The sequence below is a fragment of the Camarhynchus parvulus genome, chromosome 3 (genome assembly GCF_901933205.1).
Source record: "Camarhynchus parvulus chromosome 3, STF_HiC, whole genome shotgun sequence".
Lineage (NCBI taxonomy): Eukaryota > Metazoa > Chordata > Aves > Passeriformes > Thraupidae > Camarhynchus > Camarhynchus parvulus.
Window position 1 is genome coordinate 7590235 of NC_044573.1, and position 14751 is coordinate 7604985.

General features: G+C 38.6%; 1 protein-coding gene across 1 annotated transcript in view; it reads left to right on the forward strand.

The window, feature by feature from the left end:
- WDR26 (WD repeat domain 26) overlaps positions 1-14751 on the forward strand; it is a 32103-nt gene that overhangs the window by 8037 nt on the left and 9315 nt on the right. The window contains exons 4-12 of the mRNA XM_030944530.1: positions 1037-1173; positions 1754-1851; positions 2655-2811; positions 7396-7534; positions 10990-11130; positions 12399-12518; positions 13264-13409; positions 13894-13972; positions 14532-14661. Of these exons, the coding sequence (XP_030800390.1) occupies positions 1037-1173; positions 1754-1851; positions 2655-2811; positions 7396-7534; positions 10990-11130; positions 12399-12518; positions 13264-13409; positions 13894-13972; positions 14532-14661 (1147 nt within the window). The remainder of the gene's footprint in view (positions 1-1036; positions 1174-1753; positions 1852-2654; positions 2812-7395; positions 7535-10989; positions 11131-12398; positions 12519-13263; positions 13410-13893; positions 13973-14531; positions 14662-14751) is intronic.

Here is a 14751-nt window from a genome sequence, read left to right on the forward strand (position 1 = left end):
AATAGTGAGGTGCCTGAAGTCTGATGAAAGCGAAGGAAACTGGTGATTGAACTGGTGGTGTGTTCATTAGGAAAGCAAATGTAGTTTGTTGCACTTTATCTCCAGCCTGTGTCTTACCAGTTTGTCTAAGCATGAACATTTTCCTCATTTTCCTCTTCAACCTGGTGAGTTTTGTGGACTAAACCTGTCATTTCTGGTAGCAGTAAAGAATGTGTACAAACACAAAATACTTGATTTCATCCAGAAACAAACAAACTGTGTTTGTACTAAATTACTATTAGAAATTTTAATATAGTAACTTAATGCCTAATTTTTATTTTTTTTACCCACAGATATTTGTTAGAATAGCAGGCTTGATTTTTTTTTTTTTTTTAAGAAAACAACCCAAAACTGTAAAAGTGAAAAAACACTATGAAATAACAGCACTTAATTCAGAATGTTGAAGTGACTCCTAAATATAGGAAACTGTTTTTTTCTGTAATCCTGAAACATGTCCAAGTAAACATGGAACTACAAAAAAAAAAAAAAAACCAAAACCTCAGGCAGTGTCAGTTTGTTACTGTTTTATGTTATGGAGCTATGCAAACAATTTATGTCAACACCTATGTAAGCAGTGTGAGAACTTGATGAGTTGCCCTGTTGTGTTCTGTGCTGTCATGCAGTCTTAAATATGTGAATAGCTGATTTGGGGCCCTTTTCTTGATAGAATGTTTCACTGGAAAACCTGAGTAATGCAGGGTTTGAAAGATGATGACTAAAGAGAGAGCAGGTGAAAATGGGAACAATTGCAGGGGAGATCTGAGGAATGAGATAGGAACTACTTGGAGCCCCATCAGGCAGGGAAGAAATTCATGGATAGCTTAATTGCTGCAATGTTGTTGAAAAGCAACAAAAGAAATTGAGTAATGAAACATTACTTAGAGCTGTCTTTCTGAAGGGCATAGTAGAATGGTTTCTACTGTTCTGTTTAGGCTCAAACGTTTTCTGAAACTTCAGTCAACCTTTTTCCCCTGACTGCTGCTTTCTGTCATGTCAGAGGATGAAGTTTTTGCTGCTGCAGCAGAAGTACCTGGAATACCTGGAGGATGGCAAGGTCCTGGAGGCACTTCAGGTTCTACGCTGTGAACTGACGCCTCTGAAATATAACACAGAACGCATTCATGTCCTCAGTGGGTAAGTGTTTGCACTTTGAGAGCTCTTGCTGAGATGTTTTTTAAGGAATTCTGTAGCTTTTGATAGCTGATGTTGTGAAGACTCAAGCTGTATTAAAGCTACTATCCTGGTGGATAATAGGCTGTACTGAGATGTGATAAAATGCTGAGTAAAGAATGCTGTTCAGTAGACAGTATTTTGTTTCAGATGCTTGAAAACAACCTGATGGTGTTTTACTCTAATAACTACTAGAACCCAAATTAAAACATATGTATGGTTTTCTGATCTTGAGAATTATTAGCCAGTTACCTTAAAATTTAATTGAGTATAATCTGGTTTGTTCTTAGATGAAAATAAGACAATTCTACCATCCTAAAATTGCTTGTGCTTTGTTTTCTTTTTGTATGGGCAGTTTGCAGACATTTGTTCAGAAGACATGTGTTTGTGTGAAATAGTTCCCTGCCTTTTTCCCTGTTGGTCTCAAGCTCAACTTACCTGTTCCCAGTTCATTAAAAATGTTATGATCTGTATCATGCTTAAAAGTGAAAAGAATGATTCCAAAAAGACTTGGTCTGTTGGTGTATGTGCCCTTTTGAAACAGGTACCTGATGTGTAGCCATGCAGAAGACTTGCGTGCAAAAGCAGAGTGGGAAGGGAAAGGAACAGCTTCCAGATCTAAACTTTTGGACAAACTCCAGAGTAAGATATTCTAGTGTTTAGAATTTCTTCTCATCTCTGTTAAATCCAGTATAACTTACACATCCCAGGGAACTGACTGTGTTTGTTGGTTGGTTGGTTGGATTTTTGTATTTCTTGGTTCATGGGGATACCTTTAGGTGCGTTTACCCTTTGGTCTTCTGTACTTTAGCTTTTGCTGTCTCTGATAAATTGTAATAAGAATTGTTATTTCTTAGCTCTGCTGCATGCAGTAGTGATATACCTTGGTGATTAAATGTGTGGTTTGGGGGGTGTGTTATAAATGCCTGCCACAGTGAGTGGTGGAAGCTAAGTGTGGCCTATCACCTGTAGTGATACTGGTGCTGGGTGATAGTGGTCTCATACTTTGTTCTGGGTTATGGTTTCTCCTCTCTCTTGTGGCTGTTGTAGTACTCTGGACCAAAGTTATAAAACCCATTCTTTATTATTTTCATAATGCTGATAGAGAATTCCTTAAAGGAACCCAGCTGATGGTGTTGTTATGCAACATTATAGATTTTGTGAAATACTGAATTTTGAGTTAGCTTGTGTAAATGGTGCTTGTTGCCTGGGACAATGCACTCTACAACAACAAATACCTTGCATACAGCTCTGCTTCCCAGAAGTTCATGCTTCTAATTCCAGGTGTAGAGCTGTACATTCAAATTCAACAAGCTACGTGCTATTATTTACTAAGGTCTCTTCCAAAACCATTCAAATCAAAGTATGCTCTTACTTGTAACTTGCATTTGAGAAGTCTTTTTTTTTCTTCATTTGTTTATTTTTTCTTCCTAATTCCTCTGAAGCCTACCTGCCCCCATCAGTGATGCTTCCTCCGAGGCGTTTACAGAACCTGCTGCGCCAGGCTGTGGAACTCCAACGGGACCGGTGCCTATATCACAACACCAAACTCGACAGCAACCTCGACTCTGTCTCGCTGCTAATAGATCACGTTTGTAGTAGGTAAGGAACCTTCCTGACTCCTGAGATGGGCAGTCTTTTCTTGGTCTTTTAAAATAATCTGATGGTCAGAAATGTGAGGACTGTTCTGAGCTGGTTTAACAGGATTTTGCTGGGAAAAAGGAATTCTTGCTAAATGAGCGGTGGAGGTGGGGAGTAAAGGAGGTGTGTAGAGGAGATTTTGGTAGCTGGATGTGGGGTAATGGGATCAGACTGAAGGTTAAAAATTTTAATCAGATTGGTGTAAAAAGAAGATACTGCTATGCTAATCCATAGCCACTTGTTTCCAGTCTATTTATTCATCAACACAGGATTGCTGTTTTTCCACTGGAGATTCAGTGGTGTGTTGCTTACCCAGACTCTGTCTTCAAGGATACAGAAAGCCTGCTGAAGCATGGTTGTATGAACTCAACTTTCAGCTGTAACTTTGGGTGGACACAGGTGCTTTTAGACACAAAGGTTAAGACAGAGGAGAAATGTACAGTGGAGTTTTCTGAGTTATATAATATATAACATGAATAGTAAAAAGAACTATTTTCTCAGATTTGTAAGGTAGTAAGAATTGAGTGTCTCTTATACCTTTGTATTGGCTCTTCAGACTGTCTGGATAACTTTTTTTTTGGTGACAAAATGGTGGCTGCTTCTGAACCTTCAAAATGCAGTACTCTTAATAGACATGGAACAGGAAGGTGTTTGTTTTTAACAAATGGCTGACTTGAGCAGTTTTTCCTCATCCAGCAAAACTTGGCTAAGGACCTAAAACTCAGTGTAGCTTTTATGGAAAACTGCTGTGCTGTGCATGGTGGATTAAGGGAATAAGGGCTGTATGGGATATCCTTATATATTTGTCCATGTAACAGGCTAACACTTGGGCTTTCAGGGGAATAGTTTCCAGTTAAGGTTAGTTCCTCTGAGGAAGTTAATTAAGAACTGATAAACTTGATTATAGAAATTTTCTGAACTCAGCTGCTTTGGCTTGTATTCTTGGGTTACTTTGAGTCGGTTTTTAAAGATGCAGACTTCCACAGTACTTTGCTGTAGCCATCTTAAGGTTAGAAAATTACTGTCTTTGGCACTTCATATATTCAAGTAGTCTTTTAGCTGGCAATTTGGCTGCATTGCATTGTTTCAGCAGTTGTAGGTGTGTGTGCAGACATTTGAATGTTGCCCATTTTAAGAGCTATTGGAAATGATCATGTACTGGTATTGTGGCTTCCCTCCTTCAGAAGTGAGTCTTAAAATCAGACTACCTAGAAGAGATTTAACCTTTACACAAGTCCATGAGTAGTATTGGCAGTTGTGCAACAGATTTGATATTACTAATCAAATCCCAAGGAGCATTCCAGTTCACTGTGAAGAGCTTGATTTACTGAAGCCAGGCTACAGAGAGCCAGATAGAAAAGGCACTATATGCAACAAACTTGAGTTTGAATTTCCCCCACCTGAATCTATTTGCTGACATAGAAGTTTGGGTTTTTTGTTTTGTTGGTTCTTTTTTTTTGGCTAAAGTAGTACTTCCTAAATTTGCATATTTGCTGTTTATATACATAGATACTCATGGCTACTGTAATAACAAGAACCCCAACCAAAAAGGTACCCAAAAATCCACTTAAAAGCATGGCTTCCCTTCTGTCCTCATCCTACTGTAGCTGCCTGTTGCAGGGGTCTGGCTCCAGTTTGTAGTGTGCTGTACTGCTGCCATTCTTGGGCATAGTGGGGTCAGTTAGGCAGTGGAAGCCAAATTTTGATGAAGGTGACAGGAGTAACAGTAGTCTAAAAGCTTAGACAGTTCAAGTCCTGTGTTATTTAATTGATGGAACACTGATAAGTTTCCCTTTTTTTAGTTGGAACTAATCCCTTTTGGACTTATGGCAATATTTTGGTTAAGCATGCTTAAATTGCACTGACAGGCAAAATGATTTTTAACTCTAAAACTCACTTGGTAAGAGTGGGAGATATAAATGAGGCACTACTGGGAGTGAAGGTGAAGGATTTCATGTTATTGTGCCAGAGATTTTGATAGCAGAGATTTTGATAGCAGACAGTTGATGTTCTTGGGAATGATGATTTTTGGTTTTGAGAACCTTCAGCCTAGTTGGGTGTGTTGGGGTTTTTTGTTCATTTGCCTTTTTTGTTTTCTTTGCTGAGGAATAAATCTTTCATTGTATGTACAGGGAACAAAAAGGTAGCTATTTAGTGTTTTTTTTCTATAGTTTTGAACTTGTGTAGATATAACAACAGTAAACTTTATTAGGTGCTTTATCTCAGTAAGTGAATGACATAATTCAGGTGTTTTGTGCTGAACAGAGCAATTTGTAATGAAACACTTCAAAAAAGATCAAGAAAAACCTTTGAGCTTCAGTAATATCTAATTACCAAAACCAGAAGCTGTTAAGACAACTGGTTCCTGGTTTCTTGTTTCAAGACTGCTGCTATTTCCTTCCACAGCCAGGTTATTTAATGTGGCTTTGCTATCTGTGAAGTCAAACTTGCCGAGTTCTGTTTCACTAGTTAGGTGAAGAGGACTTTTTGTGGAAGCACAATGATCCAGCTGAGTTGTGAGCAACATAATTCAGTATTGGGATGTGTCTGCAGCAGCCCTAATAGCTGTGTCACCCCTTTTAGGAACTAAAAGTATCTTACTATGAAAATGGTGTGCTCCAGCATTATCCTGCTTGCTTTTCATGTCTGCAAAACCTTGGCTGCTTTTCTTAAGCTTTAAGATGGAAGAGCTGTTGTTCCACAGAGTATTATTTTGAAATGAAATGTGCTGAAAAGACTTTCCAGGGACACAGCATGCCCCTTGTACTTTGTGTGAATTAGGGATGCAGCCTCACCTCCTAGGGCAAGTTGCTGTTCAGAGCAAAACCATTAATTTATAACAATATGGCTAAATAATAATGAAACACTGCTCCTGTAGGTGCACATCTCTGTGTGAGGACTTGCCTGCTTCTCTCTAGACTTGAAGGGAAGCAAAGTCTTCTTTTATGGGTGGGGCTTTTTTTACCTTGGGTTCAGTGTTCTTCCAGGGGCAGCCAGGCAGTTCCTGGTCAGCTGAAAGCTGAAGCAGAACACACTTGTGTTTCTCTGTAAACAAGTAAGTATAGACATACCCAAGGAAGCCAAATATAGATATATAGATACATATATATGTACATTTTATCTTTCTCTACCATAAGAGTGGAAATGAGACTGTGTGGTTGTTCAATGCTCCTTGATAGCCTTCAAGCACAGACTAGGAAGCCTCTTCTAATAAAAGAAAATGCACTGAGAGGGTGCAGACACTGTGTGAAGCAGAACTTTTTCCAGCTCCAGGGAAGAGGTAGTTTGTTAGGTGTCTGTCAGCCTGGCTGCTGCCAAACTGTATTTGTAAATATTAATGTGAAGGAAGTAAGTTTTCTGTCTAAATTAATTGGGGGGGCTGTTTAGCTTTTGGTGGGTGGATTGTGATGTGTTTTTGTTGTTTTTTGATTGGTTTTTTTGAGCCAGTTTTATCTGCAGTGTTAAATACAACTGTACATTCAAGGGCACCATCATTCCCTTAGTGTCACTGTGTCCCATCAGAGTTGTGTTGCCCCCTTGCACTGGGTGCTGTAAAAACTCAGCCTAAGACTAAACCACTTCAGCATCTCTGCAGCTGAAGAAAGTGTGTCTGTGGTTAGATTCTTCTAGTGCATCTGAGCAATGAACTTGTACCTCTTGCAGTATTATCTCAAAATAAAGACATCTGCTGTAAAAGCCTATATTTATTTTATCTTAGCTCTGAAATCCTTATTTGAGAGCTTGTAGGCAAGATTTAAATCAAATAAAAATTGTCTCCAGTTCTCACCTAACTTAATAATTTGACTGTTAGCTTTGTTTTAGTGTGTAACTAGAATATTAAATATTGGCTCTAGAGGAACGTTTGAATCTTCTTCAGTAGTTTATAGTATAATATTTTGTTTGATAAACTCAGCATTTTATGAAATAGTTTAAATTTTGTGAGGGAGAACTGTTCAAGCTGAAAGCTCAATGGTATCTTGCTAGTTATGCTTAGATATTGTATGTGGTACTCTGCAAAGGTGAAAAATGACAAAACAAAGGCAAAGAAACATGTAGTTTATTGCAAGGTCACATTCAGGAAAAGAAGGTTCTATGTAAGAATAATTTCTTAGCAAGATATAGCTAAGTGAGTTAGATACCTAGAAAAACCTCATGAGTGAAAACATTGCATCTGTGGTTCAAAGAGACCTATGCTATAGTATTTTCTATACAGTAGAAAATGATTTGTAATAAACTGTTGCACTCCTGATGAGGTCAGTTTAATTCCAAGTTACATGAAAGAATAACAAATTATGTAGGTGAAATAAGAACAGTTCTATGTTCTTATGGTTAATTATGATGACTTAATGGTGTGAGCTTGTTGCCAGGCAAGACACTTCATTCTGTACTTACTGAGGCAGCTGTTAATAGAGGGGGTTTCTAAGTTGTCTGGCCTTGCACTTAAATAAGGTGTTTGTTTGACTGGTTTTTTTTAATAGCTTGACTTACAAGAAAGCAGTAAGATTTTTTTTTCAAATGTGTGACTTCATCCCTTTGTTTTCCCAGGAAACAGTTCCCCTGCTATACCCAGCAGATCCTAACGGAGCACTGTAACGAAGTGTGGTTCTGTAAATTCTCCAACGACGGCACGAAATTAGCAACAGGATCTAAGGACACAACTGTCATTATATGGCAGGTTGATCCAGTAAGTGTGAAAATGGAATGAACTTGTCTTGCCCTTTCCTTTCAGCTTTCTCCTGCTAGGATGGTGTGATTTTTGTAGGACAGGCTGACATGTACTGTAGCCCTGTTACATCCCATTTCCTGGGATTTAAGTCTTGTAAATCTCATAGCAGTAGGATATTTCATACATCTTTCCTACACGTATCTATTGGTACATAAATAAAGTAGTTGATTGGTGACTCTAAACCTGTTTTGACTTGTAGAAGTGATTATGAAAGTATGTCCATATATTTCGTAACAATGGAAGAATGGGAATAAACTTGAACATACACACACAGCATTTGAAGTTGCTAATGCTTGTGAAACTCTATCAGAAATAAGATCCTTATGGTTTTTTAACCACACTGCTGCAGGCTGGTATGTGAGGTGGAAAATGAAAAGTTTCTGCAGTTCCATACTGGTATTCAGTGGGGTTTGAATCTGAGTTTCTTTTCTTTCACTTCAGGTTAGGAAACCATATAATCTGAGTCGTTTTTCATTTGTTAAAATGATGGGAGGACTTGAAAACCCCATTCCATGTGCATAAATGTTATGTAGCCCTAGAACTAACAGCAGGCACCATGGGTTTTTCAGGCATAAGACTGCTGTGGTTTGTGTCTTACTTTGGGCCAAGAGCTGCATAGCAGCAAAGCTGACTTATGTTATTTAGTTTGGAAATTATCTGTGATTTGTTTGTTGGTTTTGTTTTAGTTTTGTATTTTTTTAACAGAGTAATTTAGGTGAATTAAGGATCAAACATTTTTTGCTGTCATTGTTTAACTTGTCAGTTGACTTAAGATGCACATCTTCCTTCTATATTGATGGGTTTTAATACCAAACATGTTGATTAGTACATCTTAAAGTGAATTGTTAGCTAATAGCTGCTTAGTAAAAGCACATAAATGTTTTGTGATTGTTTAGATTAAGCCTTTTGACCAAAGGTTGCCAAAGAATAAAAATCTCTTAAAAATAGTTAGTGGGAAAGTGGTTTTGTAGAGTTTTATTGGTTTGTCTCCTTTTTGGGTGCTTTAAAAAAATTGCAATGCTTTCAAGCAGGTGGATACTTAAATAGCATTATGCCACATCAAGCGATTCATATTTGCCAGGGCATGCTTCTCACATTTCCTGTAGCAGTTGACAAGGTCTTTTGACCCATAAATTTAATGTGATTTTCAAGGCTGTAGGCATACAGAATTATTCTAATATGTTTGCATAAACTACATGGAAACAAACATCCAGCAATGTCTGGGCAAGTGGTGGGAGAGCCCTGTTTTAAATGAACAGCGTTTGATTTTTCCACACACACTTAACATGTGTAAGAATCCTTCATTTCTCCTTTTCTTTCTTCATTGCCCCTCTTGAAATGTAAGTACACTGCTCTAATGTGTTTCCTTACTTTCATACCTTGAATTTCTTACTCTTTTCTAAGACCCAGCCATGTCTAGACTGTCTTAACCTATGCTTCTGTTGTTGTTTCCATGTGCTAATTTCAAAGCTCTAAGGGAGGCTCAGCAGCATTAAATAGTGTCTTGAGTTGACTAGGTTTGTGTGGGCTGCATTGTTTGACTGTCAGGAAGTGTGGCAGAACCTCTGTGGAGCACAAAGGATGAGCGCACTGTGCATCACCTTGTCTCACATGCGTCTTTGTTAAGAGTTCTCCTTTAACAGGCTCCTTAAAAAAATCCCTTCTGCAATTTCTGAAAACTGTTGACAGATTTTTGGTGTTTCAGCCAAGGAGCTCAGCTACTGCAGACTTGAGTTGATGCCTGAATAGTTGCTTGTCATACACGACCGAAATTTGGGAAGCTGTATGTAAGGGATAGAAGTGCTGAGATTTCTTTTGGTGGTGGGTGGGAGGCAGGTTGACTACATTTGGGGATGTTTGCCTGAAATACCACTGCCTGCTGTTTTAGAGCATGGTATAGCAGCTTTATGGTATTTGGGGGGAAGTATGAGAGCAGTATGGAAGATAGTAACAGCCCCAGAGTGCTATCATTAGAAGAGGAATATTTTATGTATCTTGTTCCTCATGAGTTTCAAATATGCTGAAGTGACAGGCTACTTTAATCCTGTTGTAAAAAAAAAGTGTCTGTTCTAGACAAGCTCCAGAATGTGAGATGATGTCAGATATGACTCAATTTCCTTGAAAATCACTTCAGCTACGGACACAGCAGTGTCTAATGCAGTCCAGGAATAATGATTAGAATGGAAAAGGGGTCTTGAGGAGGTCCATTCATTTGCCCCTCTTTCTCTGCACTCTGGAGATTATTTTTAGCTCACTTTCTTTTGAGGAATTTACTTTTTCTAGCCAGCAGAACCCCCAGTGCTGCAGGCTGGCTGAGAGTCACCAAATCCCTCACAGCTGATCTCAGGAAACAATCCTGTGTGTCACTCTGCTTCTGGTCTTTCTCTTCAGAATCAAGAAGTGCTCTGTTGATTAATACTGAAAAAAAAAGAGAGAAGGGACAATTAGAGAAATCAAGCTAGATTTTCAAATTAGTCATGCTTTTTGGAAAAAAATGTGGAGATATAAGCATCTGCCATGCATGGAAAAAAACAGGGGAGGGTGGGTAGAGGGAGGACAATTTGATTGCCCTTTCCAAGAGGCTTCAAAATAATTATTGTCAGTGTTTTAGCAAGCTCTGTTCTACTTGTGTATCTGCTGTTCCCAAGAATCAGTGCTAATACTGTACTGAAGCATGTTTCTGTATTTAGGAAGCCAGTGTGTGGTTGTTTCACAGTATCTAGCTGTACTATTTATTTTTACAAGCTTCTTGAAAAGTCAAGTTCCTCTGACGAGGCAGCAGTAAAACAGTTGTAATATAGAGATGATACAAGATGCTGCATGTGCCAAGTATGCTTCATTCACTAAATCTGGCAGAAAGCAGCTTGCTGTAGGCAATGCTTCTGAAATAAGCACACCTCTCAAGGAAGATTTTAAAAATATCTTTCTGTAAATCTCCTTCCTTGAGCAGCGCACACAAGATGCATGCAAGTTTATAAAAATATTGGCACTTGAAGGTTTTCCCTTGTCAGCAGCTGTGGAGGTTTTAGTTCTCTATTTAACCAGAACAGGTTTCCAACATGTCTTTACTTTTAAGAAAGCAACTTAATCCTGTGAAATACAGATGATAGTACTTTCATATTCCAGTAGATGTAGAAAAACTTGACTCTACAGAAATCTTCTGTACTAAGGCAAGTATAATGTAATGTCAAACTTTGTACTCAGTGGTATTTCTTGAGTTTTATGTTCAGAATCACAGAACATTGGAACAAAAACACCTGTGAGCGTTCTTGTTTTGAAGGTTGAAGTTAGGCGCTTTCATTTTCTGGCCCTGTAAACTGTTAAAACTCTCATGCTGTAGATGGATGCTGTGGAAGTGTGAAATGTGGTGGGAGTTGATTTGCAGTGTCTCAAGAACACCTCTCTTGTTCCAGGACACTCACCAGCTAAAACTCCTTAAGACGTTAGAGGGTCACGCGTACGGCGTCTCCTACATTGCCTGGAGTCCAGATGACAACTACCTTGTTGCCTGTGGCCCAGATGATTGTTCTGAGCTTTGGCTCTGGAATGTACAAGTAAGTGGTGGCTAAGAGTGAAAAAGAAAACTCTGTGCTGATTTTGTTTCAATATCTAAATCCCTTCCTGAAAGAAGGAATCGCTGCAGGCTTGTGCCAAGGTGGGAGTGTAAAGAAGAGATGCTGATCTCGCTGCCCTCCTCTCAGTTTGAAAAAATAATTATGGCAGCTTGCAAATGCTCTTTGCACTTTGGACAGAACTGAAATTGGAGTTCAAGTCTAAGTGTCTGGGACTGTGCAGCAATTCTTGTGTGGGTGGTTACTATCCATTCTGAGAAGGGATGGCATAAATGCATAGGATGTCAGAGAGCTCCTGAAGAGAAGGACAGCAAATGAATCAAGAGAAGCAGACGGCAGAAGTATCACTGAAGGGAAGCAGTTGCTCATTGATGATTTTTACAAGTAGGAAAAGTAAAAGATGCAAACTGTTCTGCTTCATGTAACCCTCCCAGTGATGTCAGTGAAAGGAGGCTTCAATTTACGATTTCAGAACTTCAGTTTTCCATCAGGCACTTGGGCATTTTGCCATTCCCTCCATGAATTTGAAAATCAGTTTCTGCTGTTGAATTTTATGGGCACTTGAGTTGATATAAAAGCTTCCCTTGCCTTGGTTGAGAGCTGTATAGACTTCCTTGTGCTGCCTTGGACTCTGAACTAATGTAGTTTCCTAAAACAAAAACGTTGCCTTTCTTCACCCTTGGAACACTTTTCTTCTGTTTAATTGACTAAATTGGCTCAGTGAGCAGCACTGCTGACAATGCCACTCATTGGTGTTCTGTCTTGTGAAACGGTGGCTTTATAGGCATGAAAGCTAAATTTTGGCATGGAGAGCTTCAGCTCAAGGAGGAAAACATTCTAACTACTGTGATATTCCTAACTTCTTACTAAAATATATTTTGTCACCTCTTTTCTTCTAGTTTCTCCCTGCCTCCTTTCTTTCAGTGTTTTGGGTTTTTTTCATTTGATAGTGCTTGTCCCTGTCTTGGCTTGTTCCTATGATTTCATTCCACTCAAAATCTTTTAGCTGTCTGACACACCAACTATTCCATCTCTCTTGATTTCAGAGACAAAAGAAATTGTCCCAAATCAAGTCCAAATTCACTGGATATGCTAAAGTAGTTCTGCCTTTTCATTGCATTATTCATAAGTATGTCTTGCTTTTTAATAAATGTATGCACCTCCAAACTATTCTTGTCAGATAAAATTACCAGTGCCTTTTTGGAAAACGGTTCTGGTGTAAGGCCCTGCTGCCTTTGTTTATTTTCCAGACTGGGGAGCTGAGGACAAAGATGAGCCAGTCTCATGAAGACAGTTTAACAAGTGTGGCCTGGAATCCTGATGGGAAGCGTTTTGTAACGGGAGGGCAGCGTGGACAGTTCTATCAGTGTGTAAGTGCTCTGCAGCTGTCCCTTTGAAAGCAAAGCAAAGAATTAAAAGCTTGGTCATTGCTTTTTTGGGTTTTGTAGATGTGTACACTAAAGGTTCTGATCCTTTGCAATTCAAAGAAGCAATACATTAATGCAGATATTTCAGCAGCACTTCTGTATGGAGCAGTTTGAAGGGTTTGAGCATCTTTGACCTGCCTCAAGGAGGATTTGTGGTCTGGAATTTTTTTTCTTAGCTGCTTCAGAAAAAAACATTCATAAAAAGCACTACCTTTGCCTACAAGTGTTTTTATTCCACAGAATTTTGACTCCATCTTTCTTAGTTTTTGCATGCAGTCTTTGTTTAGTGAAAATAGATGTGAAACCCTGATTACTTGACTAGAGCTGGTTTGGTGTGGTGGTCCACAGTTTCACCACATTCTTGATTATTTTTTCAACTGGTTCCCAGAATAATAATATTAATAATGTAGTATGCAGACCTCACTGTGAAGATCAGCTCAGTGATGGTGTGCAGGTGGCATGAGAAAGTGACAGAACGGATTCTCAGCTCTCCAGGGTGGATTCCTACAAAAGCCCTTGGTTAAGACAACCAACTCCTAATTCATTAGGTCCTACCTTGTGAAGGGTAAGATTGCTTTCTGTAGCAATTGTCTGAATAGAAAGGGAAAAACATTTTTGTGTCACAGCTCCTCGAAAACCTGAGACTAATGGTTAAATGTTTGGTTTTTTTTTTTTTCCTTCTGCTCAGGATTTAGATGGTAATCTCCTTGACTCCTGGGAAGGGGTGAGAGTACAATGCCTTTGGTGCTTGAGTGATGGGAAAACTGTTCTAGCGTCGGACACACACCAGCGAATTCGGGGCTACAACTTCGAGGATCTCACAGACAGGAACATGTAACTGCCTCTCTCTTTGGTTCTGAATTCCTGCTTCCTAGTGGCAGTTGTGGGGGACAGGATGGGAAATAAGTTGTTAGATATTCTCAATATTAAAAGATGGGACAAGAATTAGTGAGCAAGTTTCAGCAAGCAGCATTTGATCAAATATTAGAAATAACTTCCTGAGCACTGAAGTAGGTTTCTGGTGGATGTTTTGGCATTTCTGTCATCAGGAGTACTTGTAGTCCTCTCAATTCTTGACATATTTTAGTAGATTCTGCCTTGAATTTAGGAGTTGAGGTCTGGAGTACTTTTTGGTCTTGCTGTTTGGCCTAACTATAAACAAGTATTGCAGACCTGGTTATACTGGTTTCTAGAGTCATACCTTATTTCAGATTTGGAACTGTTTTTCCCTGATCATACTGCAGAGACAGGACATGCCTGTTGTTTTGATGTTGCATTATTATCTGCTTATCTTGACTCTCATGTGTTATCATTTCAGAGTACAAGAGGATCACCCTATTATGTCGTTTACTATTTCAAAAAATGGCCGTTTAGCTTTGTTAAATGTAGCAACTCAGGTGAGTTGGGCATGTTGAAAGGAAATGGAAATAAATCTGCTTGCAACTGCTACCTGTTTTTAAATATTTTGATGTGAGTTGGAATGTTTGAGATTAACTAGCTGTATATTGTGTAATATGAAGGCTTTAATATTCATAAATACAGCATGGAATTAATTCTCTGACAAGAAGGCGATCCTATTCTTGAGACCTAATTTTTTTTTGACTGATTTATAGTTAAGAGTTTCATATTGGGAAAGATGTACAATTAAATGTTATTATCTGGCTGTTGCATTGAGAAGCCAGTACAGCAAGAACTGTGGCACATTACACTGATTTTATTTATTCTATTTTTGCTTTTGAAATCTTGGGTAAAAATAAAGCTTTCAGAGTAGAAGGGACCTACAGTGGAAGTTTAGTTTAATAATTTGATCCATCTTTACTTTTTTCACCCACTAACAGTATCAAAGTTGGCTCTAAAGTAGTGCACTTCCGTGGCTAATTCTTTTTCATTGTTCAGAAGAATGCTATTAATAATACTTAATGATAAAATAACATTCTTTAAATTTCTTATTTCCAGGGAGTTCACTTATGGGACTTACAAGACAGAGTTTTAGTGAGAAAGTATCAAGGTGTTACACAAGGATTTTACACAATTCACTCGTGTTTTGGAGGTCATAATGAAGATTTCATTGCGAGTGGCAGTGAAGGTAACACCATTCTCCTTTGTGCAGAAAACTGGAACACTGTATCCTTCCTATACCTTCATCTTATAGATGACAGTTGCTAACAACAACATT